The sequence below is a fragment of the Passer domesticus genome, chromosome 3 (genome assembly GCF_036417665.1).
Source record: "Passer domesticus isolate bPasDom1 chromosome 3, bPasDom1.hap1, whole genome shotgun sequence".
Lineage (NCBI taxonomy): Eukaryota > Metazoa > Chordata > Aves > Passeriformes > Passeridae > Passer > Passer domesticus.
Genome location: NC_087476.1, coordinates 88,949,955 through 88,977,422, shown reverse-complemented (window position 1 = coordinate 88,977,422; position 27,468 = coordinate 88,949,955). Strand labels below are relative to the sequence as shown.

The window sequence follows — 27,468 nt, the reverse complement described above, 5'->3', positions numbered from 1 at the left end:
ACACCGCTCCGCGGCCTCTCGGCCCGCGCCGGCCCGTTCCTCCTGCCGGTGCTGCCATGGCCTGTTCCGCCCCTGGCCGGGCCTGAGCGCCGGGAGCCCGTGGGGCCGCAGCCCGCCCGGCCGCCGACCCTGTCCCGGCCGCCGCCCGGCGATCCCCCGCCGCCTCCTTCCCCGCCGCCTTCGCCCGGCTCCGCCGCTGCTTCCCTCGACCGCGAGGTCCCGGCGGGAGGCGGCGGCGGGCGCTGGCTGGAGCAGGCGGCGGGGAAGATGGCGGGGAACGGCGGCGGCTTGGCCGGCGCAGGGAGCGGGGAGATCATCCAGCTCAACGTGGGCGGCACCAGGTGAGCGGGCGGGCCGGGGCCGGCGGCGGGCGGGGGGCAGCGCCCAGGGGCCGCGGCGGGGTTCGGCCCCGCGCCGGTGCTGCCGCCGGGACGGCGGTACCGGGGGCGGACACGGGCGGATTGGCAGCTCCGCTCGGTGTCTGCCCGTGATGCCAGGGCAGCTTGCTCTACGCACACCTTGGAGACTCCGGGAATCCTGCTTCTTCAGGGATAGAGAAGCTTTGCCGTCACATCCGCAGGCTTCTAGTGAACAGTCTGTGTAGCAGCTACAGAGAGTAAGATACGATACCGCTGGTATCAACGAGAATAAAGAGCTGTATTGTTTTCAAATGTACGCTGCCAGTGTGGAAGCTGGCAGATGTAGAAGTTTTGGCAGGCTGAGGCAGAGAATTGTGGGACAGCTGTGGTCAGAATCTGCGAGATAAACAGTGAAAACATTCCTGTCAAAATGCTCAGGCATGAAATCATTCGGATTACCGTAGCTAATGGAAACTGAAGTAATGTGTTTTCCCAAGTAACGTGCACAACGTGGAGACAGCTATAAGTAGTAAGAGCTACTACTGCTATTTTAAGAATAGTCTTGCATTACTCAGAGCATGGACTTGATCTGATAACTAAATTGTGTGCTGCAGCCTTTCTTAAACCAGAATGCCATAGAAATCGATGCAGAATTCCTTTGCTTTAGTAAGATATTAAGAAGCTGGTTCAACCCTGAGAAACTGCTTGTAATTTGCACAGGCGAAACTCACCTGTAATGATGCTTTCAGGGTAACTTTGATGTAGACTGGACCAGATTTCATGTTATGTTGCATAAGGTTCTTCAGTGAACTCTGTATCTGAAATTACAGGCCAGTTTAACTTTTAAGATTTTATTACCTGTGGAATCTTAAAGCTGCTTTCCTAATTAACTGCCTCTGCAGAGAAGAGAGAATTATGCAAAGGGCACTAATCAGGGAAGAAACACACACCCTCAGAGGGCTTGCCTACACAGAGAGGTGGGAAGAGTGAGGCAAATTAGTCAACATTTGGATGTAAGCAATAGGAAATGTGTGCATGGATATTTCCCCTATAATAGATAGACTCTGTACTGTAGTACTGCTGTGTGAGAAGTTTTGGTCTTTTGCAAACTCAGCTTCCCTTGTAGTGTCCATGTCGTTTAAAAACGACGCCTGAGCCATGTTTTTCAGTTTGGAAAGGCAGGTTTAGCTGATAGTGGAGTGGATGATGTGCACAGTAAGTGGGTGAGAGTAGGTTACTACACACGTTTGCTCCTCTTCAGTAGTTCTCATTACTCTCACTAGAAGCCTGAAACTCTTAGTGTTGTTTGTAGAATTGTATGAGAAAAGGAAATGAGCACTCCCCTCTATTTCTAACACAAACTTGGAGCATGTACTAGAGAGACCCCAGCTTTTCCATGCTCAGACACGATGTCCCCACTGCTCCCTGGGACTTCTGGAAGTCAGGACTTCTCTGTTGTGTGTGATGGCTCTGTCACTTCCTGGTCACAACTTCAGTGAATTCCTTTACGGTGGAGAAAAGTCTCTTGCAAGTTAATGTTCACAGAAATTACTGTATCAAATTGGGTGAATTCTTTTGACTCTGTATCTCCCTCTGGTTACAATGTAAATAGGATTTGAAAATGGTTGTTTTATAGCTTTTACTTGTCATGTCTGTTTCCAGTTGCCTATATTTTTTTTCAAATAACTTCAAGCTGGCATGTCTTTAAGGGTCTTTTGAGGATATTGCACTGGGTTTGCCTAGTTCCTTATATGAGGCCTGTCTGACCACTTCATGGAGCTGCAGATACATCGATGCATGTAAATGTTGCTGGCTAAGCTTCTTTCTGCATCCTGGAAAGGAGGACTCTGTCTGGTTGTTTACATAGATTAATGCCTATGTATTAAAAGTTCTAAAGTATATGTTAGTGTGAGGTATTGCTTACTAAACTGGTACCATAGTGCTAAATTATAGACAGGAAATCCTGGGGCTATCTGAACACACTGATAAAATTGAAAGAGGATGATGGTGATGCTGCATCAATCCCTATAGTAACAAACAGTGTCTGGTTAATTCCAGATAAAATTAATGTAATTCATTGTTTTCACATGCTGTAATATAGTTAAATGAATCATCCCTTACTCTGAGACAGAGGTAGTGACCTGTATTACTGATAAGAAAAGCTGAGCAAAACTACTTAGAAGTATTTTAGAGAAGAGTTTTGGGTTGTTATTTTTTTTTTTTTTTCAGAAAAGGCTTTGTGCTGCTGGTGCTTAGAACACTGACGCAGTAGGTCTTCTGTTAAGAACACATTTGCCATTGTTGTTTGCAGTGAGCAGATGCACAATCCATGTTTTGTATAGTTCCACATAGCCTCTGTGTTTCTGCCTCATAGGAAGCATAAAATAATGGGGTTTGTTTACTTCCCCCCCCTTCAAACCTGGAAAATACTAGCAGTGAAAATGATATAAATTATGATTAAATATTTTTATTCAAAAAATATTTTGTATTTTGTAATCCTGTACTAGATGGCAAGTTGTAATGGAATTTTACTTTTGCATACCCTTTTTGTTTTCCATTAATTAAGAGGTCGCCAGAGTTTTCTTAGTCATGGCACTAGTAAGAGGATATGTACAGCCAGAGAGTGATGCAGAGCATGAGCTCATTGTCCAAGCTGCCAGTTCAGTTGTCTTCCTTCATGTTAAATCAAAACCAGAAGTAGTATAAAATAATCCATAGTTATTTATTATGTAAAGTATTGTCTGGCATTATAAGTAATAGTATCATTTGTATTATTTCACAATATGATTCAGAGTAAATAATGTTTTTCTTTTAACTGTTATTGTTATTGCTCCTCCCTCCTCCCCAAGAGGGGCCTAAATACCAAAATGGCAAATAATTCATGTTCCTATAAAATATTAACTTGAAGCTCACAGTAGTCTTTTGCTGTGCATAATGTAGCACCTTTTCAGTCCTAAGTAAGAACAGCAGAGTAGCAGGCAGTTATTGACAAATACAGCACACTAATGATAAATATATATTTTATTGCTAGGGTTTTGTGTGTGGAGCAATGTTTGGGTTTTGTGGATGGTTTTTTGCAAGCATTAATGTTGAAGTGTGAGAACCAGGAAATACAGGATGTTTGGGACAGTGTGTTGCAAACATATAAAGAATGTTACTTTTGTGGTCTCCAGACAGTCCTGCTTCATGCTTAAGGACAATCTGTGCAAAGAATCTGCAACTTCTGACATGTTGCAGCTATTTTAAACATCTCAAACTTCCCAAACCTGTTTGATATTAGCTTTGTAGGACAAATCAAGGAGTTTTAGATAAAGCAGTCTTTTTTTCCAATTTTACAGTTGATTCTGAATTTGTAACTTTGTTTTCATAGGTTCAGCACATCAAGACAAACACTGATGTGGATTCCAGACTCATTTTTTTCCAGGTATTTGTAATATATCATCACATTTGACAAATACAAATTAACAGTCATTAAAAAAAAATATGTTCTTGGTTCTTAATTTATGTTGTAAATAGTATTAGTGCTTTTTCTCCCATCTCAAGCAATGGGACAGATTCATTTGAAGTAAGCTGTTACCCAAGAGGCATCTTCTTCCTTGAATGTAGCCATGGCAGCTTATATGTGCTGAGGAGCTGTCACTTTTTAGATGGAATGTTGTGGACATAACCTCCAGTTCTGCAGGAAAGGGACATGCCACTGGCTGTGACTCTATTACAACTTGTGATCTTACTGGCCATATGCATTAGCAGTGCCTTTAACATTTTTGGTTTTGTTTGGTTTGGCTTTTTGTGAGTTATTGCTCTACTCTGAGTTACCTCAAAGTTTTGAGGGTTTTGACTTGTGCTACAGAAGATGTTGAATTATTGAACATCCTCTATTTACATCAGTGCCATTACTAGTTCTGCAGGTTTGTATTTTGTTCTGCATCTGCTGTACCTCTATCACCCCGGTTAATCCTAAAAGCACAGAGGAAGGCCTAAATGCTGGCAATTTTATTTCCTTACATTTAATTTTTATATTCTAGATGTCTTTACCAATAAAAGCCTAGCAGCTGACATATGCAGCATTTCCTGTTCCTATTTTACTGAAATGTTCAGATAAATGAAATGCCAGGGAAATACTACCTTCTTTGAGGCATGCAAGGAAAGGCACAAGGAGGAAGTCTCATGCTACTCTCCAGTCTCTCAACACAAAATTTGCTAAGGAGGTTGTTCTGAAAGTTATCCAATACTGGAAAATCTCAGATAATTGCCATCCAGAACCAAAGAAAAGCTGTAGATGTTGGTGTCCATCTTACCTGTAAAATGAGATTTTGGCATTGTGTTTTATACGGGTCTGGAGAAAAAGTACTGTGATCTGATGGGAGAAGAACTTTGAAGTAGAATTGTGTAAAAATGAGCTCATGCCACTTTTGTCCAGTAAGTCCTTACAGACTGGGTTGTTTACTCATCATTTTTCCTTCAGCAGCTTTTACCAATTTAACTAGATTTTAACAAACTACACAGCCCTCTAAGTGGCTGGGAAAATTTTTTAATCCTTTCAGGCTAGGCCTTGTGTCTATTTTCTTTGGAAATCTGAAGGTCCTTATGATGCATCGCTGAGACTTTCCTTAGGTGTGCATACACTTCTCCTTTGTCCAGGACAGACATTTCACTCCTCCAGCATTCTGGCTGTTTTGTTTGCTCTGAAAAACTGTGTTACCAAAAAGTAACCAAGGAGACCTAACTGACGCAGAATGTTGCTACCTATGTTAGTATGTGAAATGTGTCAGTACATTTCTGAGGGACACCTAATGAAGATTTCCTGTTTTTCAGTTTGCTGAGTGGAAGAATTTCAACACTAAAGGATGAAACTGGTGCTGTGAGTAATAAATGTGCTGTAACTCATTAATTTGATGTTAGGCTTTTAGTTAGGTTCTCTCCTAAAACATTTTCACTGTGGGTGCTAATGGAATTACACTGCCTGAGTCAGGCTAAACTTTCATTGGAAATCAGTGACACCTCTGGCTTTCTTGTTTCTCATCCTTGTTTCAAGCCAAGTGAAACTGAACAATGTTCATACTTCTATGCTAATGATGCATTATACAGGTAATGCAGAAACAGCAACTCTACTTTTCTTAAGCAGAGCAAATGCTAATTGCTGTATTGCAGCAAGGTATAATTTTCATTAGATAGGCATTGCACGTGTAGTTGAGTAATCTAACATGGAAATGTAGCACTTTTTTTTTGGCAAAAACATGTAGCCATGGCCATTTCAGTCTGTGGGTATGATATTCCTAAATGGGAAACTATAGTTACAGTAATCTTGTTGAGCATAGTAAGGCACACAAGTACTTTGCTAAAAGTGTTGAGGTAGTTTTGATGGTAATTGAATTTTAAAAAGTCAAAACCTATCTTGAGATCTTATTACAGCTACTGCATATTGAACACATGCTAGAAAGTGAAAGCATCCATTGTCCTTTGTGGAGACTAGAACCTAAAGAACAGATTTATTAAGTGCCATCTATTTGCAACAGTGTTTGTATATATGTCATGTTTAATTTAGTGGACAGTAGAATAATGAGAACAAAGAAGAGGCTCAAAAACTTTGAGTTTTGTTTGTCTGCTCACTTCCTCATCTTCAAGTCCTTTCCCACATTCAGCATAAAATAGCACTTTAGTTGATGGTTGCTCCATAACAGTACTCAGGGACAGAAATTTTTCTTTGCAGATATTTATTGATCGAGATCCAGCAGCATTTGCACCCATTTTAAATTTTCTTCGCACAAAGGAGTTAGACTTACGGTAAGAAGTTAATTTCAATCCAAATTGTGTGTTCAAGTGATGAATATTTCATCTTGCTCATCTAGTTGGGTGCCTGGTATGTGGCTCAGCTCCCTCATAGATGTTGGGCCAGGCCTAGAGTATATGTATGTCATGGTGGAAGCCGAAATGGTGACATTCTGTTTTGTTAGTAGATTCTTGTAATGTAGACCACTTCTTATAGTGTATTTATTTATTGTTTCTGTATCTTTATTTTAATGAAAATTGAGTCAAATTAAGATCACTTTAAAATCTCAAACATCAACATGTTGAATGCATTTTGTGGTAATTCTATAAACTGTTAGGTAGCTTGATATTTAGATTTGTAATGTCCAGTTGTATGCAAGCATTTATATTCAAACTATTGACTCACTTTGTTGTTGTCGGTTTTTGTTTTTTTCCCTATTTCTGTAGGGGAGTGAGTATTAATGTCCTCAGGCACGAAGCTGAATTCTATGGAATCACTCCTTTAGGTAACTATTTTTTTCTTAATGTGAGCTCATCTTATAATTATTATTGTAGTAATGGTCTACTGACAAATCCTGGGCAGTTGTGACGCTGAAGATTTTCAAAGTAAAAGTTTTTAAAAATGGAAGGATATTTGAGATAATGTAATGTTTTCAAGGAAGTGAAAGCTGCGGTCATATCTGGGTTTCCTCCTTAGTGAGAAGATTGCTACTATGTGAAGAACTGGAACGCTCATCATGTGGCAGTGTCCTTTTTCATGGCTACCTACCTCCTCCAGGTATTCTTGCATTCATGGTCTGATGTTGCTTGCTGTCACTTGCTGCTGTCACTTGTGACTTAAACCTATGACTTTGATCTCTGTGCTGTAATAAACAGCATGTTTGGAATACTGGGCAGGGCGTGTGGCATGTTAGTACTAAGCAGTGTGTTTGGTTGTAGACTAGAGCTGAGGTTCTTCAGGAGCCTTTCAGTTTAATGTCATCAGCATGAGGTGCTTTCTCCCTTCTGTCCTATTGCCTAGTGACAAATCACCACTAATGAGGTTTCCTTTACCAACATAAGTACCTGTTAGACTTTTTTAATTCTCTGTAGAGATGAAACACATTTCATGTATTAACCTGATGTCTAAAGGATATCTTGCCAATTATTGGCAAGTTTTCTGAAGATAATTCTTAGATGGTGAATGTCAACATAGAGAGCAAAAGCATTTCCTGTTTCAGTGTTACAGTACTGCCTGTTTCTTTTAGCAGATAAATTAAATTTTCATCAAAATGCACAAGTGCTAATCCTGTATTTCTAAAGTGAACTAATATCTGTTATATTACGTGAGTTTAAGGAGGGACACAAAACATTTTTTTTTTAATAGGCATTCCCAGCCGTAAGATAAATAATACTACTGGGCCACCGACTGACGTCAGAACGGGTCAGAGTGAGAGTGAGATGCATGGAGGTGGTGTCCAGCCTACACTTGCTGGTACGGGGGAAGGTACAGTCAGACTAGGTGAGCAGTGTCAGTTTTAAAACCAAAGCAAATTGCAAAGATGATTGTCTCTGGGAAATAAACTGTGTGGCTGTGTCTGTTTTAAATCTGCTATTCTCTGTTTGCCTGCTTAAAATTGCTGAATACTTAGTGAAAGACTACTCCCTATACAGTACTGAAGGCTCACTGCTTCACAGTCCAGGTGTGAGGCTTGAGAGAAAGGCAAAGTTCTTCATGCAGTCTTAGCATGACCCCTTAGACAAATGCCTTATACTGTACTAAAACGATAATAAAAAACAGAGAGGCCACTCTCTCTTTGGTCTTTTTTCAGGGCCTAATTCCTGCTCTTCCACCTCTTTCTTGTTCTTGGTGCCTCACTTGCCCTGAAAGAGTCAAGTTTTTAGAGTAAAGGTAGTCTGCACAGAAAAATTGTGAGATAGACCTGTATTGTGTGATTTTCCAGCTTTTGACCTTGTAAGCAAAATGATGCTGTTAGAAGTGTTGTATTTCTGTCATAATCCTGTAAATCATAGCAGTGTTAGGAAAATCTATACTATGTTAAAGGCAAATCTATATATAATCTAAAAGAAGGATATGAATTGCTGATTCTTAGTGAGCTGCTAGAGGTTTGGAAGCAGGCAGTCCTGGATAAAAGGAGGTAAAAGGTGCGTTCTTCAAGCATTAGTTCTGTAGCATACCAAGGCTGTGAGGAGCAATACTATGAACTAGAATCTTGCTGAAAATTATTCTTGAAAACTTAATTATCAAAGATTCTGTTGCACATCCTAGCAGAGAGCTCTATCCTGTTATAGATGTGTCTGCTCATCTAATACTTGTCACTTGCCTAACTTCAGCTTTGTTGTTTTTAGGATTTCCTGTGGACCCACGCAAAGTGCTAATAGTAGCTGGCCACCACAACTGGATAGTAGCTGCCTATGCCCATTTTGCTGTTTGCTACAGGTAGGAATAAAGTTGCTTGTCTGTTTACAGGAAGCTAAACAATATCATTATTATTGGCTAAGAGCAAAACAAAATGCTTACTCTGAAATAGCAGTAGATAAATTCAGTCTTATCCTATTAATGTGAGTTGCTGCTTCTTATCCTATGAATATGAGTTGCTGCTTTTTTTTTTGGTGGAATAAAAAGCTTGATCGGAACTCAAATTTTGCTTTGATGTCACTTATTGACACCGCTGGAAAAGTTGCAAATTGACTCCAATACAACTGCTTTAAAAGCTTGTTTTAGAGCAGGCTTTTCAATGGAAAATTAATTTAAAAAGTTTTCCTGCTGTGAGTTTGGAAACAGTCTATGATGTTACACTGTCAAGGAAGCTGAAACAGTTAAGAAATTTTTGCTACATTTGGCTACCTTTTCTTCAGTTTTTTTTAGCTGAGCAGATCTATTGAACACTTGCTACTTCACTTGGATGGCTGAAAAGTGTCTTCAGTGTCTTGAAAATAAACTGGCTATTTTTTAAGATCAGGTGAATATAAGCAACACCTCCACATTACAGAAGCTGTCTTTAGTTCACATCTCATAGTCTTGATTTAATTGGTGGCTGTCTTTTGGATGGAAAGTAATGTTTTAACAAGAGCTGTTGCTCAGACCAATCTAACATGGCTGTCATACTGTGGTTCAGAAAAAGGGGGGAGAAGAATGTAATGGGAACAGCTTCTTTCTGCTTACTGCCAAGCTAAAGCCATACTTTGTTGCCTTATTACTCTTGAATACTAACTCAGTTGCTTAAACTTTGTAACTAATCACATCTAACTTACATTCACCACTGCATTTTTTTTGCTTTAATTTGTGTTAAATGTGGATTCCCTGGCTCTGCTTAATGTTTTTGTCTGACAGAGAAAGAGGCAATGATTGGCAATTGGTTTTGTGCTAATTGTCCCCTTTTTAGGATTTTCTCTGACTTTTCTTTGGTTGCTAGCTCACTTTTGAAAGATTCTGCCTCTTTCCTGTTTGTTAAACTACTTAACAAGACTTTTTACTATTGAAATTATGGCATTAGTGATGCTTTTGATGAATCATGTCAGACTTGAATGGCTGGTGAGAGAGGGTGCAGGTCAACATGCCAGTTTAAAGTGCTGCTTTTCTTCACAGCGACTCAAGGTAGCAGTCTTGTATTCTTTTTTTCTTCCAAAACTTGAAGGAGCTCTAGGAATACAGTGGTGGCATTTTCCCTCCTCCATTCTTCTAGAGCAAAGTACAGGGCATCTTAAAGATAATGTTTTTTAAAATTTTGAAGTATGACAAAAGTATTTTAAAATTTGATCATAGGGTTTGTGAGAATGTCTTGGTTGCATTCAAAGTCTTGCTACTGCAACTGTGCTTTTAAATCTGTTCACTACAACTTCTGCATGTTGCATGAGTGGGTACTTCAGCTTCAGGCAGGATGCAACACTGAAGTGAAATAATGGCAACAGTGCTAAAAAGTACACATACCTTTTTGCTTTTAATTTTCTGTAACTTGACTGCAAAGATCTAGTCTGCTTTAGCTCCATTACAAAATATCTAAATTATTACCTGAATTTAAGTAAGATAAATTGTGCCTACACCATGTATGTCTTCAAAATGCACAGGGAAGTTATTCTCTAAAAAGAAAGCTTATAGTCAATTCAGTATTATCTGCTTACAGTGCACCATAAATAGAAAATGTGTTGGAAGAGGAGAGTTTTATGCTAAAGTATAATTGGGTTTCTTGCATGATATATAAGGAGATTAATAGAGTTTTATTGTGAAGTCTTACACTGAACCTCATTATCTAGAGTTTGTTAGCCCAGGCTTTTGGCTTCATATTGTAACTTTAATATCAGATGTGCTTACATTAAGAAAAAGCTCAGCAGGTGCAAAGCACGGAAATAATGTGCAATATCAGACTTCAAAATGGGAAAAAATGCAGCTCTTTTAGACTGTAGTTCTTAACCAGAATGTGAAGTTTGTGGCTTTGACTGTAAGACTGAATCATCCACACTGGTTCAGGATTAGACTGGGCTATCTGTTCTGAGTCTCTGACATCTGCTCCCTGTTCTCCCCTTTGCTCTTCCAGAATCAAAGAGTCATCTGGGTGGCAGCAGGTGTTCACCAGTCCCTATCTGGACTGGACCATTGAGCGGGTGGCTCTCAATGCCAAGGTGGTTGGAGGACCTCATGGAGACAAGGACAAGATGGTTGCAGTTGCCTCGGAGAGTAGCATTATCTTGTGGAGCATTCAAGATGGTGGTAGTGGCAGTGAAATTGGTAACTATCATTACCTGTTTTGTTTTTTCTTTTGTGTGTGTGTGTTTAACTAGAAGGAATTCTGAGACCTTGTTCTGTGGTATGTGTGATTTCTGGTGTTCAGTATTCACTTTCACAGATTGACAAAACAAACTATAGTACAGCAACCTGCTACAGTCTTTTAACTTCCTTCAGTTCTGCACTAGGAATCCTGTCTTAAAATCAAAGAGCTGGAGAATAAAAGAGCACTGTGTTTACTGAAGAGATAGTAACCAATACTTACTGTTCAGGTTGAGGTTTTTGTGTAAAAATTCAAATTAAGATTTGAGTTTTCCCTAGACTTGCATTTGGATCTGGGCCATAACACAAAGGAACTAAGCTTTGGAGGTGGAAACCTACAGACACAAAGTGATTCTGCTCTTTCCTTTATGTTATTAAAGCCACATTTTTACATAGAGATGATGAAAATACTTCAGTTCTCTGTCAAACACGGTTTATAAATGGAATCTGGAAGATGAAAATTTCTTGAGATTATAACTTGGGTGTCAGGGTAGGAAAAAAGCCCCCACTATTCCTTCAAGCGTACAGGAATTACTGCTTATACACCATGGCACTGAAGGACACACAATTGTAAGGTTTAGAAACAGCAAGAAGACATTTCCAGAGGTAAATATTCCCTGATACTGATCTGATGGCTTGTCTGAGTCATTGGTGTTCAAATATAGGGCAAATTTTGGAGGCACTGAAGGGAATGGTATTTGGAACTTCCTCTAGCCTAATCCCTGGTGTTTGAATAACCACTGCTATGCCAGTAATGTCTGTTTCTTCTGGCAGTGGATATTGCTAACAAAGTATGACAGCAGTCTGGTTGTGTGAGCACTTTTCTCTGAAACTTAATGCTGAGCTAATTTGTTATTAGATGTATTTTCATAGTTGAAGCCTTGAGAATTATAGTGGCCATTAATTAAAGTCAAAATTACCAAATTCAAGTTTTGACCCACGTGCCTTTAAAGAAGAGCTTATTTGACAGATTTCTCAGGCAATTTCTAGCTATGTTAATGGATGTTGCATTGAATGTGTGAAAACACTAAGTCATATTTGAAGATGGGAAAGGCAAAGGTCTTGTATGAGCTGTGTACTGCTCTTTTACTGGTGACTCTTAGAGTTCTTTTATATAATCATGGTCAGCAAAATGGAAAAGGAGATTCCATTGTACTTAAAAAAATGCAAAAGGTGTGTCTAAGAATTGAATATGAAATTATCTTCATTAAATGCAGTGAGTAATTATCAGATCTGAGAAGCCTTTTCTTCTCCTCTGCTCCCATGGACTGAATCTTAAGGACAGAGAAGAGTTGGTGTGACAGCTGTACTCCTGTAACAGGCATTGCTTTAAGCTTTGTGCCATTACATTCCTCCTGCATTTTCTGGTTTCAATTAGCTGCTTGTGTTACTTCAGGATTTGCAACAAGATACAAGAAGCAGCATCTTGGATTTTTTAAAAATCAAGTGCAGAGACATAAAAAAACATAAGTAGACTTTTATTTCAAATAGAAGTAAAATATGCCAGTATCATAAGCTTAGACTATGACTGAAAATGGCAACAAAACTGAAGCAAGGACTTTTGCTAATCAGGCAAAAGTACTGCATTCAAGTGACACTGAAACAGAGTAATTGCCACTTGGGGTAGGAGGAGGAGGGGGGAAGCAGACAGAAAGTGCCTACAGGATGAAATTCCCAGTCAGACTGACATTGACCAAAATGTACTGCTGTTCTTTTGGATAATAGGTCATGTTGATTGGTTTAAAAAAATGCTTGGTTTTAATAGTTATGACTTGAATGTAGCTGTTTTGTTTCCTTGTAGAGACAAATGCTTGCAGTGCTGCTTTGTGCTAGAGATACAGTACATTGCTGTCATCTTGTGAAAGAAACTACTTGTTCCAAACAGTTGCTGGAGCCTGGCAACACCATCCCCAGCAAATTGTGTGGGCTGGCATCTCTGTGATGGAGCTCTCCCAGAGCGCTTCCTTCCCTTTCGATATTACTTATGTAAGACACTGCTGCTGGCTTGCTGCTGTAAGCAGTGTTTTACTGAGAGGGACCCTTAGGACAAGAGCCTGTCATTACATATAGTGTTGTCTCTCCTGTGGACAAGTCTCAAGATTGTTGAGTCTAAGCAGGACTGACACTTCAAATTCCTCCAGACCATTCAAGCTGTCTTACTTGATTTCCTTGAACCTTGTCCTTCTCTGGAGTAATCAATTCTAGTTGTTTCTGTGGATTTTTTATTACTGCCTTTTTCATGTGCCCTGTACTGCTGAATCTTATCTGCATTGAATGATTGTACTTTGCCCTGGAAAATGGTTTAGCACTATAATTAAAACAACTTCCTCAGATTCCTTCTTGAATGCTACGGAGGGCTGATTCTTGTGTGGAATGACAGTCTGTTCATTTGAATTTGTCCTAAACAATGCTGAGGAATTTTCCAGCTATTGAATACTCTTGTTTTGACAACATCTATCTGCTGCAGTTAAGGTATATTAGTGAGAAGTAGTATAAATATATAAAGTGAGCAGGATGCAATAGGAAATTTGTGAGTGAAGCTTGACACTTTGGTGTTGTAATGTATCCCCAGGACTTTTGTACTTCTAGGCAGAAAAACAGCCTAGAATTATTTACAAACCAAGTTAATTATAGGGCCAGTTTGTTAGAGTTCATAGCTGGCAAACTTGGAAATTACCTCAGACCTTTTGAGTATGCTGTAACTTTTAAATACATGGGCAATAAGTAGTACAAAATGTGGTACGTTATCCAAGTTCACAGTTCAGTTAAAGTTATTCATGTTGGATCTATGGTGAGACTTGGAATCTCTAAAGAAAGGATCAATTTTGTGTAAAGCCTCAGATGTTAAGGTCAACTACAACCACAGCCATCAATGCCTGTCAAGCGCTGCATTGTGTTGATTTTTATTAAGTGAAATGTTCTTGATGACACATTTCCTTTACTTGGAAGGCCAGCATTTATTTGCTGGTAAGTTTTATCTTCCAAATTTGAGTAGTATGTGATGATTGGTGAAACTGCTTCCCTGTATAGCTTCAGGTTTTAATAGCCTGTTAGCCTGTACTCTCTACTTATGGACTGCAACCAAATAAAAGATCTGGGAATGAAAAGAAAGAAGTAGGCTTTTGCAGGCTGCTTTTTTTTTTTTTGAGTTCAAGTATTTCTACTAAAAGAGAAATTAAAATGTTTTCAAATAAGGTCACATTTGAGTTGTTCAGTCTTTTCCAAAGAATAAGGCTGAAGCCTTGTAGTCATATTTAGTTCCTGAAATAAATTTTCAAAATATTTTTACTTGACTGGACTTAAAAAAAAAGTCATCAAGATTTTGTAATATTTTAACAGGTAATTGCAAACTAGTATGCCACAAATTTGCAAAACCCTGCAATGAAATTACTGCTTCTTAAATGATGCTTCATAGTCACAGCTAAATAAAAACCCACAAAAGCACCAAAAGTTCCTGTTTGCTCTAATATAAATATTTTTTAATTTTAAAGCCATTTGAGAACTTGATGGCTGTAGAAAAAATGTTTGTATATTTCATAAGGGCTCTTTTAGCTTCTTGTGCCTCTTTTCTTCTTTCTAAACAATGATGATATTAGCAGAGATGACATCCCACTGGCATTCATTGGAACCCAGTTTGCTGCATGTGTGGTATCTCACCTGGCACACTGGAAACCCAGTTTTGGCTGTTCTTTACTTGCTCCGGGAATAAATGTGATGTGATAATAATGGAGAGATTCTCTTGTTACTGTGTTTTCCTCTTTATTTTAGACGAGCTTCATAGCCTCTTCTTCTTTTGCAGGAGTGTTCAGTCTTGGAGTGCCTGTAGATGCTCTCTTCTTCATTGGCAACCAGCTGGTGGCTACAAGCCATACAGGGAAAGTCGGAGTGTGGAACGCTGTGACTCAGCACTGGCAGGTCTGTTCAATGTTCCACACCACTTTTTACAAGCTGGAATGCCTTTCTAGTAAAAAGAGGATAAAATAATTCAAAAGCATGTGGAAAGTGCTCATCATAGGCTTTTCAGCCCAAACTTGTATTATGGAGTTTATCACCTGGGTAATTGTGCCTGTGAGCAGAATGTTGACTTGTTTGGTGTTGCAAAGAAGCATGCTTTTAGGGTCTTAAATGAAAAGATGTGGTGTGATTTGGGGTAATAAATGTCAAGTACCAGTGTATTTAAACTTCTTTATGGATTGCTATATTGCTAAGTTGTGGGGAATGTGTGACAGCAATTTCTGGACTATCTGAAAGAAAACAAGAAGGCAGTCTGGTATCTGGGGGGTCTTCAAAGCTGCTTTACAATAGGAGACTCTTTGTCAAAAGAAATACACGACTATACTTTAGTGATGTGTGTCTTGTTTGGATGCTTCTGACTGCACTGATTCCTGTTGTCAGAATGCACATTAAATAGAGAGATCCATGTAGTCAGTATGAGTCTGAGAAACAGTCGAGCATTCAAATAACAAAGCTTGTAATGCAGCTGGATGTACACCTTTGTGGCACAAAACCTGGATGCACTGAAAATCCCAAAAATGTCTTGCAAATCTCAAGAGGCAGAACTGACCTGAGGCTGCTTCACTGTTTGCTGACTAAGTTCTGATTTGACTCTTAAGTGACAGTACTGGTAACAAATAATGTAGATAATAGGTGTGGGATAACTCTGCTTCTGCATCAGAGAGAGACAGGTTAGTATGGCCTTCAATTAAACAAAACATTATTTAAAGTTCTACTGATGCCTTTCAGAATCTTCTGCTAAGGAACAACTTAATGCTATGTGGCAAGCTGGTGTTTAACAATATTTTCTAAAGGAGCAAGTTATAAGAAATAAAACCTGATGTCCCATTCATTATCTTTGTTTCTGGGGGAGCCACAGAAATCTTCCTTATCAGGTCAATAGTTCTTCAGTTTGACTGACTAGTCCTTTGGTGAAAGCATTTCTTACTGAAGAGGAGGAAATCTTTGAAAGGCTTATACACCAGTGTGTCTATAAAAGATTTTGGATGGTTTTTTTTCAAGAGGATGAGAACAGCTCCTTTTATAAACAAACAAAGTCAACGGAAACACAAAACTAACAAAACCCACCCACGTAAAACGAAACCAACAAACAAAAAACCCAAACAATACCATTTCAAGGTGCTTTCTGTATCTTGGGTTCTTTTGCTAGTAAAAAGAACCCAAAAACAAACCAATGTACAAATGTCTTCCTTTAGATCTTAATATCCCTTTAGAACACATTGTTTCCTAAAGAACCCCATAAAAATGTAAAGTGGCAGGGTTAATCTTGAAATTCCAAATGAGAATATCTGATGTTTAACTGACTGCTTTCCCATGAGTTGCCCATAGCTCTGGACTTAGGATGCAATCATACTTGGTTCAGTGAGCGATGTTTTTGTAGAACAGCATGCTGATGCCATTTCAGAACAACATCTTCTTTCAGGCTGATGTCTTTCTAAGTCCTACTTTTATTTGTGCAAATCTTTTCTTCCTTGTGTGGTGATCTCTGATGTATTACACCCTGAAGATGTAATTCTGATCTCTGCATCTTATTGGTTCTTGCATCTTCCCTTCTTGGAGATTTGAGCAGACTAGTGGTGTGGTTTCCCTAGTACTTATTCCTTATTCCTCTGGCAATGTTTCAGTTGCATGCTAAAAGGAGGAGAAGGACGGTGTGGGTGCTAGATACATTAGTAATGAAATTCTTAGCAAAGGAGAGCTTAAAGGAAGCAGAATATAAAGTGCTATAGAGTAACAGGTAATGTAAAACAGTAGAGCGTGACAGAAAATCCTACTAGGCAAAGTGAGGATTCCCACTGGCTATGTTTTACCAGTGACTGTTGTACAGGGTTGCTGTTTCCTAACGAAAGTTCACATCTTGGCAGATGGCAGCTACTGAATCACCTCTAGGGCTCCTATCTAGGAACACTACACAATTCTTTCTCTTGAAGAATGAAAGAAGATAAAATCTTTTAGGGGCTTACAGACCGTCCTTAAGTTAGGAAAGAGTACTGGTTTAGAGTCTGAGCACTTTGGGATGTGGGGAAGTTTCTTTGGTTGATTTGTTTTGCTTTTTTCCAGATGATTAATTGTAAGTATTTTGCACATGATTTTTCAAGACTTTGTAGCAATTGGAAGGATGATGCTGGTAAGAGAGAAATGAGAACTTAGGCTGAAATGTCCATTAATTCAAGGTCTATTCAAGTGAACTGACTAAAACATAGAGTACAGGTCAAATACCATGACACTGTGCATGTTTGAGTGCTCTGGATAAAATGGCTTTTGGCTTTTTCCTCCTTAGTGCCAAATAAAAATAATTGTTTGAAATAGGACACTTTACCTAGGAGAAGCTAAACTTTTTCTTTTCTTGAAATCTCTGTCCCAGTTGGAGGAATAAGCACTCCTATTAATCCTAGAGGGCAAAGAAAGGGCATGTGTAATCCCTCACCTTGAGCTGTAGATCAGTAGGTAAAAGATGACAGGGCTGTCTTCCAGGTTGCTTGGTGTCATTGTGTGTTGGAAGTGAGAAACTGTAATGGAACAAGAATTTCTACCCCTCATTATATATCTGCTAGTTTGGCAGAGGGATAAAAGAAGGCATAGAGAGGTAACATCTAGTTCCTTGGTCCAGAAACGTCTTAAGGACTAGTCAGAAATGGAAGAAGGGAGAGGACAGAAAGGGTGAAACAAACTCACTGGCATATGGGAAAAAATTGACTTTTGAAAACATGGTTTAGGTGCAACTCTCAAAGCTTTGTTCCTTCACACAGAGAAGGATCTTCCAGAGCAGTTGTGCTGATTTGTCTGCTAAACTTCAGATCCAGTTTGGTAGAGGAATATGCAGTACTTCAAGAATGCCATTGTAGATGCAAGTGTGTGCACAATGGCTTCAGTCCAGTACCAAACTCAAATGATCAACAAAATACGCAAAAAATGTCTAAAAACTGAGGAAGTAACAACATAAATTCTTGATCTGAATTTTTTTTCCTTTCTATTTTGCTAGGTTCAGGATGTTGTTCCTATCACAAGCTATGATACTGCTGGGTCTTTCCTGCTGCTGGGCTGTAACAATGGTTCTATCTACTATATAGGTAAGAAATGGGAGCAGGGTGGAATAAAAAGGATAAACAGCTTTTTTGTTACACTCTTTAGTTGACTTAAGTTGCATCAGAACAACTCTGTCTAATGAGAGTAAATGTCTCCTCCCCACAGACATGCAGAAGTTTCCACTTCGAATGAAAGACAATGATCTTCTTGTGACAGAATTGTACCATGATCCCTCCAATGATGCTATAACAGCTCTCAGTGTCTACCTCACACCTAAAACAAGTCAGTATTCTACCACTGTCTTTGCTGAGAGTTTGTTAGAAATGTGCTTTTCTGTTTTCTAAATGGACTTCAAATGAATGATGAACACTAGGCATAGCTGTTTTCCCTTACACCTGTAATCTGTATAAATAGGACCATATACTTACATATATTCCTATATTAGTGCTTGTGCCTAATGTATCTTGGTTGATTTTAAGCCTTTTGCACCAGAGAGGCACACAGGTTATGAATTGTGCTGAACTGGGTAAGGGAGAGACACAACCTTGCTGTTGTGTCTGACTTTATAACCAATATACTAAGAAACATTTCCATATGCAGCTTGATGATGCTTTTTTAATTATGGTGCAGTTATCTTTTAAATTAAAAAGAGAAACAACAGCAACAACAAAAACCCAAAGCAAAATAAAACTCAAAAAAAGCCCAGACTGGGAGAAAGTGGTTACTTTCACATAATATGGATACCACAGTAACTTTTTAAACTGTAGCTCTTTCTGTTTTGCTTTGCTTTCCCATTTGCTTCCAACTAAAGCAGAAAAGTAAATATTACGTGGCACATACAGACCATATCACTTTGAGGAGTGCCAAAATACCTGACCATATGAATTTATCCATTTCTTCTTTCACTTTTAGGAGGGAGGAGACAATGGGGAAAAAAGGTTTTTGTTAAGACAATGTTGAAGCATGTAGTATGGAATAGAACAAACCTGGGGTCATTTTAGCAGCAAAATGCCCTCCCTGTTTATGGGAAAATGAGTAAACAGTGTTTAAAAAAAACATAGCTTTCTTAATGTGGAAGCTGGAAATATTGTTTTCTACTGTCTCCTTCCCTGGCCCCCAAAATAAGCCAAGTTTTTATTCCTGGGGGAACAACTGTGTTCTTGCTTGTTTTAGGTGTAAGTGGCAATTGGATTGAGATTGCATATGGCACCAGCTCTGGAGCAGTGAGGGTGATTGTACAGCACCCTGAGACAGTCGGGTCTGGCCCTCAGCTCTTTCAGACCTTCACGGTTCATCGAAGCCCTGTCACAAAGATCATGCTCTCAGAGAAACACCTTGTGTCAGGTAATGTGTGCACAGATGTGTATTGGTGGTTCTCCCCGCCTCCTGAGCAATGCAGTATCTGTATGCTATGCTCTATAACTTGCATCATTCCCACATGTAATAGAAATGAGTTCGACAGATCTGGGGACAGGGGAAGGGCTAGATTTGCTTGGATCCTCGTTCTTAAAGTAAGCTTCCTTCAACGACTTTAGCACTTGAAAGGCCCAGGTTTTATTTGACCACATACTAGGACAACTCACTCTTTCATTTGTGTCTTAGTTGCCATTTGTAGAAATAAAAGGGCTTGTAAACAATTGTAGCTCTGTCAAGTTTTATTGTTATGTGCAGGTCCTTCAGGACTAGTCTTCTTTTAACAGCCTTTCAAGAGCCTTCTGGGCTGCAGCAAAATGTGCACCATCTCCTCCTGGGCCCTAGAAAAAGCCTTCCTGTGACTTCAAAGGGCTGTCTCTTTCTTTTCTCCGCAGTCTCCCAGTGTCTGTTGTGCTATTCTGTTTGTCCTAGTCTTATGCTTAGGAACGTGTCTTACTTGCAGAGCAGATGCAGTCATTCCTTCCTCTGTAAAAATCTATTTCATCTAGAATCCAGCAGCCAGGGTATGGCAGAGAACTGGTTTACATCTTTCTGCTATCCCTTTATTTAAAAAAAAGGAACAGGAACATGGTATCCAATGATACTGCAAATAAAAGCCCAGAGGTCATTTATTTGTCTACAAGTTGCTGCTAAACCCTCAGTACCAGGAGAGGGCACATCTCTATGTACAAAACTGAGTTAATCTATTAATTCAATGGAATAGGGCTGTTGTGTGAGGAGGGTTCTGCTGCCAGGCTGCTCTCATAACATCTTGTCCTAGCATCTGCACACAGGGGATTAAAGGGGCTGTAGGCTATTGGTGCTAGACCAGACCTTAGTTTGGTGTTGCACCTATCTCAGTTTTTTGAATTTCTGAGTGAAGAAACAAAATTATTAGAAAATAGGACATCAGGAAGAATTTGTAGACTATTATGAAATTGTGTGGAGATGCTGTGCGACCTCACATTGACTAAATTGTTGATCACTCAGTCTTGAAAAACTGTCATATAGATGATCATTAGAGAAGTTCATCTAAATGTTTTGTCATCCCTTGTAAATGCACGTCTTTTCCTTTCTAGTTTGTGCTGATAACAACCATGTCCGGACATGGACTGTGACTCGGTTCCGGGGTATGATTTCGACTCAGCCAGGCTCAACCCCTCTTGCATCATTCAAAATCTTATCCCTGGAGGAAGCAGAGAGTCATGGCAGTTACTGTTCTGGAAATGACATTGGTAGGAGATATCTCTGGTTTGTGCTGTGCCTGTACCTTCACTAGTCTTATAATGGTTTAACAGACCTTCAGCCCTATAACATGCAAGACAATGGGTGTAAGCTCTTATGCATTTCTCTTCCTTTGAAACGATGGCAAGGATCTGTAAGATTCACTTGGGATTATTATTTAGGCTGTAGAGAGTGAATACACTTAAAGGACTTACTCTGAGTGACAGAAAAAGGGACAAAAAGTCTTTGGAGCACAGATGCTATATCTCTTCCTTGAGCAAACTGATGTAGCATTTCAATTCTGATTTAACTACAGAATGAGAGAAAGCACAGGAGACTGTATGAAGCAGATGAGCATAGCAAACATTTAGTCTACTGCAAATTCTAGTTCACTGTTCAGCTGGGGTTAAGCAAAGCATGGAAAAAGTTCTTTAATTACTTTGAAGTGGTGACAAAGTTCACTGAAGCCTTGCAACTGCAGAGGCAAAGGGTGCTAGCACATTGCTGTAGCAAGGTATTGAAGGAATGTGTGTTGGTAAATATGGTTAGACAGGTAGTTTAGATTCCTTGGTGGTCTGACCCTTGCAAATAAACCTTTGATGAATAGGATGCCCTGTGAACACAGGCTGGGGTCAGTTACAGGAAATCTGATTAAGCCTTTAGACATATAGGAGCTGCAAAATAACAAATTACTTACTGTTATTATAGAGACCTAATGTAGGGCTTGTGCTGACATAGTAATTCCTCCAGGAACACACAGCAAACTTAAGAATGTGAGTTCCTTAGAACAACAAAAACTGATTTGGATGTGTAGAGACTGCTAACCATTGGATGCCTTTTGCTAGCTACTGGTTATCCTTGGCTCCCTGCTCCCGATACTTTAAAATTGCAGTGGTCATAGTCATATGAGTCTGGGTCTTCAGAACTGTTTGGGGGAAAAGTTGAGGAGATTGAAACAAACAAACAAGTGATCTTTCCTTTTTTTCCTCTAGGACCCTTTGGTGAACGTGATGACCAACAGGTGTTTATCCAAAAAGTTGTTCCCATTACGAATAAGCTGTTTGTAAGGCTGTCTTCAACTGGGAAAAGGTACATGCATGTTTTAAGTGGGAAAGAGTCAGGACTAGGCCTGTTCAGGTGATGATGTCTCCCTGCTCCATGCTGTGTGTGCAGTTGCACATAACAGTCTTCTGCTATGCTTGACACCTCTGGATGAACTCTTGTTTCTGTGCCAGTAACAGAATGGTTACTTAACAATTATCATAACCTCAAAGCCAACAGGCTTTTTGAGAGTTGTGGTATCAGAGACTCACTTCATGATGGAGCTCACAAAACAAACATTTCTGTGCCTCTACAGAATATGTGACTCTCAACCATGGTACCATGCTAACATTTAATTTCAGGACTAATGCTGAAGTTGTTGGTGGCAGGGATTATGCTGCTCACAAGTGGGTTTCTCTCTTTCTTAGCACTTGGCCTTGAAGATATTAGAACCTTTAAAATGGAGGTACTGTTTTCTAGGTCATCTATTCAATTATTTTCTTAGGCTTGACTTCATAATTTTCTACTAACATTACTGCCAACATAGTAAAAAAATGTTGTCAAACATAAAAATGTTGTCAAACATAAAAAAAAAAAAGTTGTCAAATCTACTGCTGCTTTTCTTCCTGTTAGGCTAGGAAGTTTACAAGAGATCAGAAAAGACAGTGCATTTTAGTTCTATGCTTCATTTTTGCAACTCTTGCCTAATAACTTTGAATCTGGATGAAAACATTAATGCCTCAACACTATGACTTATTTTGGTACTTCTTGGATGAAAAGTTCACTACAAAGGGCCAGTAAAACAAACTAGTCAGAGCATGAGCAGCTTAGTTTTGGGAGTCCTTTTCTTCTCATTGCTCCTCATAAGCTTCTAAAATAAAGGGGAAAAAAGCAATGGAGGTCTGCCATGACAAGTGAAATTGCAGTTGTGATATGACAGAAGTTATCTTTATAGATAACATCTACCTTATAGAAAATAATATTTGGATTTTTTGTATATTTTTGTATAACTTTTGTGGTTAATGTGCTGTTTCTGCAGGTTAGTTTCCTAGAGTGTCTAGCATATGAAGGGGCTGGTTTCTGTCATTGTTGTGAGAGCCTTAGCTTTATCATTGCAAATAGCAAACAGACATAGAACATGTAGGGGCTGCCTAATAAACAAGCAGTAAGAGTGCAGAAGGACTGGAGGTGGGAAGGGCTTGTCTGCCAGTCATGCAGGGGAAGGAATTTCATTTGGAGAAAAGGTCTTTTTCTGATAGCAAGTTTGGTGCCTTCTCAGAAAATGAAGGAACCAGTACTGACTTCAGAAATGAACCAGTACTGACTTCAGTGGCCAAACTCTGCTAGGTGCAATTGTTCAGGTAATTTGGGATTTCTCTTCCTGTAGGATCTGTGAGATCCAGGCAGTTGACTGCACTACCATCTCGTCATTTACTGTGCGAGAATGTGAAGGATCCAGCAGGATGGGCTCCCGGCCACGCCGCTACCTCTTCACTGGACATTCCAATGGCAGCATCCAGATGTGGGACCTGACCACAGCTATGGACATGGTTAATAAGAGTGAAGACAAAGGTAAGCTGTGTTATGCCAGGACTGTGGTATGGTTCTTTTTTGTGTCCTCAGATGTGCCTGATAGCAGTAAATGGACTTGGCCTCTAAGAGCTCTCTCTTGTGCAGATGTTGGTGGCCCCACAGAGGAAGAGCTGCTCAAGCTGCTTGACCAGTGTGACTTGAGTACATCTCGCTGTGCCACACCCAACATCAGTCCTGCCACCTCAGTTGTTCAGCCAAATCGTCTTCGGGAATCTAATTCCAGGTAAGTCACCAAGGGTGGCACCGGCTGCAGACACTGAAGGTTTTACTTTTCAGGTAGGCAAAAGGGTTTGGTAAATTAAAGGCTGTAGCTGAGCCTCTGAATTCATGCCCTAAGTGGCTTAAACCACACACACGTACTCCTTGATTTCTACTGGTTTGTATGTGTGCAGACTGAAGTATTCTCTGAGATCTGGAAGCCTTTGTGCGGTGGCTGTGATGAGTGTATTGCTATTGTAGTGGTAATTGCAGTGGTAGGTGGGACCAATGGTGTGCAGAAGAATTGGCTGCTATTCTCAGCCTAACATCTGCTCTTCTTGTATCTTCTAAAGCCTCCAGCTGCAGCACCATGAAACAATCCACGAAACTGCCACGTATGGTTCTGTGCGGCCATACAGAGAAAGCCCCCTCTTGGCAAGAGCACGGCGGACAGAGAGCTTTCACAGTTACCGGGACTTCCAGGCTTTTAACTTATCCAGCAAAAGCCCAACAGAAAAGGCAGCTGCTGCAAATGGGAATTCAAGCCAGACAGAGGCCAGGAAGGCAACAGCTGAGGGCATTTCAGCTGAGAGAAAGGCGGTCCAATCAACAGCACTTGAAGTGCGAGGCACAGGCATGACAGATGCAAGTGGGTGCTGCAGTACAGATGTTCACCGCCTGCCAGAGAATTCTCTGGATCTCAAAAGAAGAGGACCTGAAGAAGAGAATGAAACCAAAGCAGAAAGCAAAAAGAAAATGGGATTTGAAGGAGCTGGTTTCTTGGGAAGAAAGAAAGTGCCTCTCCTGGCCTCGGCACCAGTCCTTGCTGAAGGTGGGCCTGAATTACCTGGTGCAGCTTCTCCATCACCTACAAGAACAGCTGCTTCACCACGACACCGGAAGAATGACTCATCCTGCCAAGACTATGGCTTGTGAAAACGTGTCTGGTGGCAAAAACAAGGTGCAGGTGCCCTCTGGCTGGTAGCAGGAATGATGTTACATGGTGTGGGTTGTTTCTTGAGTGGGATTTTGTTCTCATATAAACTGTTTTATTCTGTTCAGAATAAAACTTGTAAGGCTATGAGAAAGTTCCTAGCTGCTGCCAAAGCTTTGATGTGGACAACCCTTCAATGTGTGGCTTTATGTAATGCTCCAAAATGTAGTACGGTACTTGGTCCAAAATATTGTTGTGCATTCTTGCGTAATTGTGGTCAGGCATGTGATATGTTGTCATTATTTTTGTTTTGGGAAAAGGGACAGTGCTAAAGGAAAACATGGTTGCTGAGCAGAGGATGCCCTGCAGATGCAGCTGCATATTGCTCTACAGTGCTGCCGCTGTCTTGGGTGGATTTTGCCTAATTCACAGAGCTGCCTCTGTAGTGTTGTTTAATGAATGGGATCCTTGCTCTTTATGCTGCTGTCTGGTATCTGAAGTGTTTTGTGCAGGTTAAGGAGGAAGTTATCCAAAATAGCATATGATTTTGCCTCTTAGTCCAAATAAATTACCAGAGGAGTGTTGCTTATACTTTCTGAAAATGTGTGGTATTAGATGATGGATTTTGCTGATTGTGACTGAGAGAATGCATAAAAATATGCTTGGCAGAATACACACAACTGGTAGTCTCTTGAGGGCTTCCTTGTCACTTTCTCTGGAAAAAGGACAGAGATGAATATGGGAGTAGCTTTACTGTCATGGTGTAATAATTCTCAATTACAAGTGCCTTGACATGGTATTTCATACCTGTGTCACACTGTTTGCACCTAGTTTACTGTGGATAGTGAACAAGTTTTATTGCCTGTGGATTAGTAATACATAAGCAGAAAGGAAGGATGTGACAGCAAGTGAAAAAGCGTGCTTGAAGTTCAGCATTTATTAATCTGTTTTGTTGGGTTTTTTAACTTGAGCTGAGAGGGAGGGGAAGAGGGATTGAGAGAACACAAAGGCTACAACAACTTCCTAAGAATTCCTTCAGTGCTGTTTATTCACCTGCGCATGAACACAATTTTGTGGTGGAGCACTGTCAGGCCAGGAGAAAACATGGACATCTGGCCATACAAGCCCCTTTTAGCCACATGCTGTTTTTTGGACATGTAAAAAGACTTTTCCTTACCAAACATGCTGCCCTGCCCCCCTCTATCTCTCCCCTGCCCCTACAACCCTCCTCAGCTGGGAAAGCTGGATAAGAGACACAGATAGGAGCCTCTACCTTCACAGTCTTTGACTACTGTATGACTGAGGGATTGTCAAACTATTCTCTTACCTTTCTGAGGTGTCAGTGCTAGCACACAGTTTTTACTATACAGTGAAAGGGATGTTGAAAAAAAAGGCCAACTTACCCTCCTTCCCCAATCCCCTCCCAAAAACCAGTTTTATCTATTAACTCCAGGGCAAGGGGTGGGGAAACAGCAGCCCTATCCCTGCCTGCAAAGGCCATGCAGGCTGCTTTTGGCAAGTTACCCACTTCCATTTTCTAGAAAAGCTGGTTTTGTTCTTCAGAGGTGGGTGTCAGTGAATGTGGTGTGCTCTTTGGTGACAGTGCTGAAGCCTTTGATGACATTGACAAGATCTTCTTCATCTACATACTGTAAGGAAGGGAAAAAAGAAGCATATCAGCCAAAGCTGTACCAGACTAAAAGTGATTCCTTCATTTCTCTTTCCTCCTACCCACTAAAAATGGTTCTAAAATAGACAAATAAGTGCATTTCTAATGTCTTCCCTTTCCTCCCAGGATGAGATAAGAACCTAAAGCATTCAAGCACCTGAATCCAAGACAATTAGATTTTCATAATAAGCAGTAAGTTTAAAAAATACAATCAATCCTTACTCTATCTATTTGCCAAATGGTCAATAATATAGTGTTTGTTACAGTGTACTGGGAACTTGGAACCATGAAAAGAAAAAATACATGTTTACAATTGTGTTTTGTGTAACAATCTCACACAGGATTTAGGTAAAGTTTTGTTCTTCAAGCTTCCAAGGGAGTGTCTGAGCTTCCACACCTGCATTAACAGAAAGTTGAAAGTAGGAGAGAAATAAACCATTTCCATAGCATAAGGAGGGCACTAGCAGTGTTACTGCAGGTTTGTGTCCTGGGCCCCTACAGCCTTTCACTATGCTGATGTGCAGTCTGGACAAAGGGGTGAACCAAACTTTGAAACCACCATTCCTAAGCTACTGTGTGTAATAAAGAGAAAGAACTGACTCAAAAGCATTGCAGGAAGTTTTTTTGCAAGACAGTAGCTGTGCAACACAGGATCAGTCTTGGGTTTGTTCAGAGGAATGTAAAGCAATGTAATGATAAGACCCTAACTAAAAATGAATAAAAGAAACACCCTATTGTAACTAGCCCAGAAGCCCCATGCATTTTAGGCATAGACTTCCTCCACAGTAAGTATTTCAAAAATCAGAAAAACTCAAGTGTTTGAGATAGTGGCTATAAAAACAAAGAGCATTAAGCAATTAAACACCTTACCTAAACTGAAAAAACCTATCTACAATAAAACTCCGAAAAATAAAAAAAACAACTACCACTTGCCATCTTGACAGTGTACCACCAACATACAAAACAACTAAAAATGCCACAATCCCCATCCACAAAATAATCCATAACTCAAAAAGCCAAAAAAAACCCCAATAAAACCCACTCACCCTTCAACAACCCCCTTTAACCTATACACAAATCTAAAAAAAAAAATTAAGTATAGACTATCATACCTTAAATAAAGTAACTCCACCACTAAGCACTACCCTACCAAACATATTAAAACTCCAAACTAAAATCCAAAACAACTAAGTAATATACCACTATTAACATTGCCAATGCATTTTTTTTACACCCAAACCCTAATAAAAAAAATAAAAAACCCTATACTAATTACATTTTAATTATATTTACTCTGTAATAAAATGAAGCAATCAATAACCATATTATTTAAATTCATAATCTCTCAAAACAAAAACTTTCATATATTTCTAATCCCTAAACTTTTAAAAACTTTTAATGCCTTTCTAATCCCTAAACTTATTCTCTTATCCAAAAATAACTCAAATTTTATGCCTAACAC

The 27,468-nt window shown here is 39.8% G+C and overlaps 2 protein-coding genes across 5 annotated transcripts in view; one reads left to right on the top strand and one right to left on the bottom strand.

The window, feature by feature from the left end:
- KCTD3 (potassium channel tetramerization domain containing 3) lies at nt 1-24,928 on the top strand. Its single transcript, XM_064414221.1, has 18 exons — nt 1-341; nt 3,730-3,783; nt 5,175-5,220; nt 6,070-6,143; nt 6,576-6,634; nt 6,826-6,906; nt 7,495-7,629; nt 8,478-8,568; nt 10,664-10,854; nt 14,693-14,808; nt 17,891-17,978; nt 18,100-18,216; nt 19,108-19,278; nt 20,427-20,582; nt 21,564-21,660; nt 23,000-23,184; nt 23,290-23,428; nt 23,757-24,928. The coding sequence occupies exons 1-18, from the start codon at nt 268-270 to the stop codon at nt 24,337-24,339; spliced, it is 2,457 nt and encodes an 818-aa protein (XP_064270291.1). The 5' UTR covers nt 1-267; the 3' UTR covers nt 24,340-24,928.
- Nucleotides 23,861-27,468, bottom strand: part of USH2A (usherin) — a 391,511-nt gene continuing 387,903 nt past the window's right edge. For all 4 annotated transcript variants that reach the window (XM_064414216.1, XM_064414218.1, XM_064414217.1 and 1 more), the window contains one exon: nt 23,861-25,986. In XM_064414216.1, the coding sequence (XP_064270286.1) occupies nt 25,897-25,986 (90 nt within the window). In that variant the 3' untranslated portion in view covers nt 23,861-25,896. The remainder of the gene's footprint in view (nt 25,987-27,468) is intronic.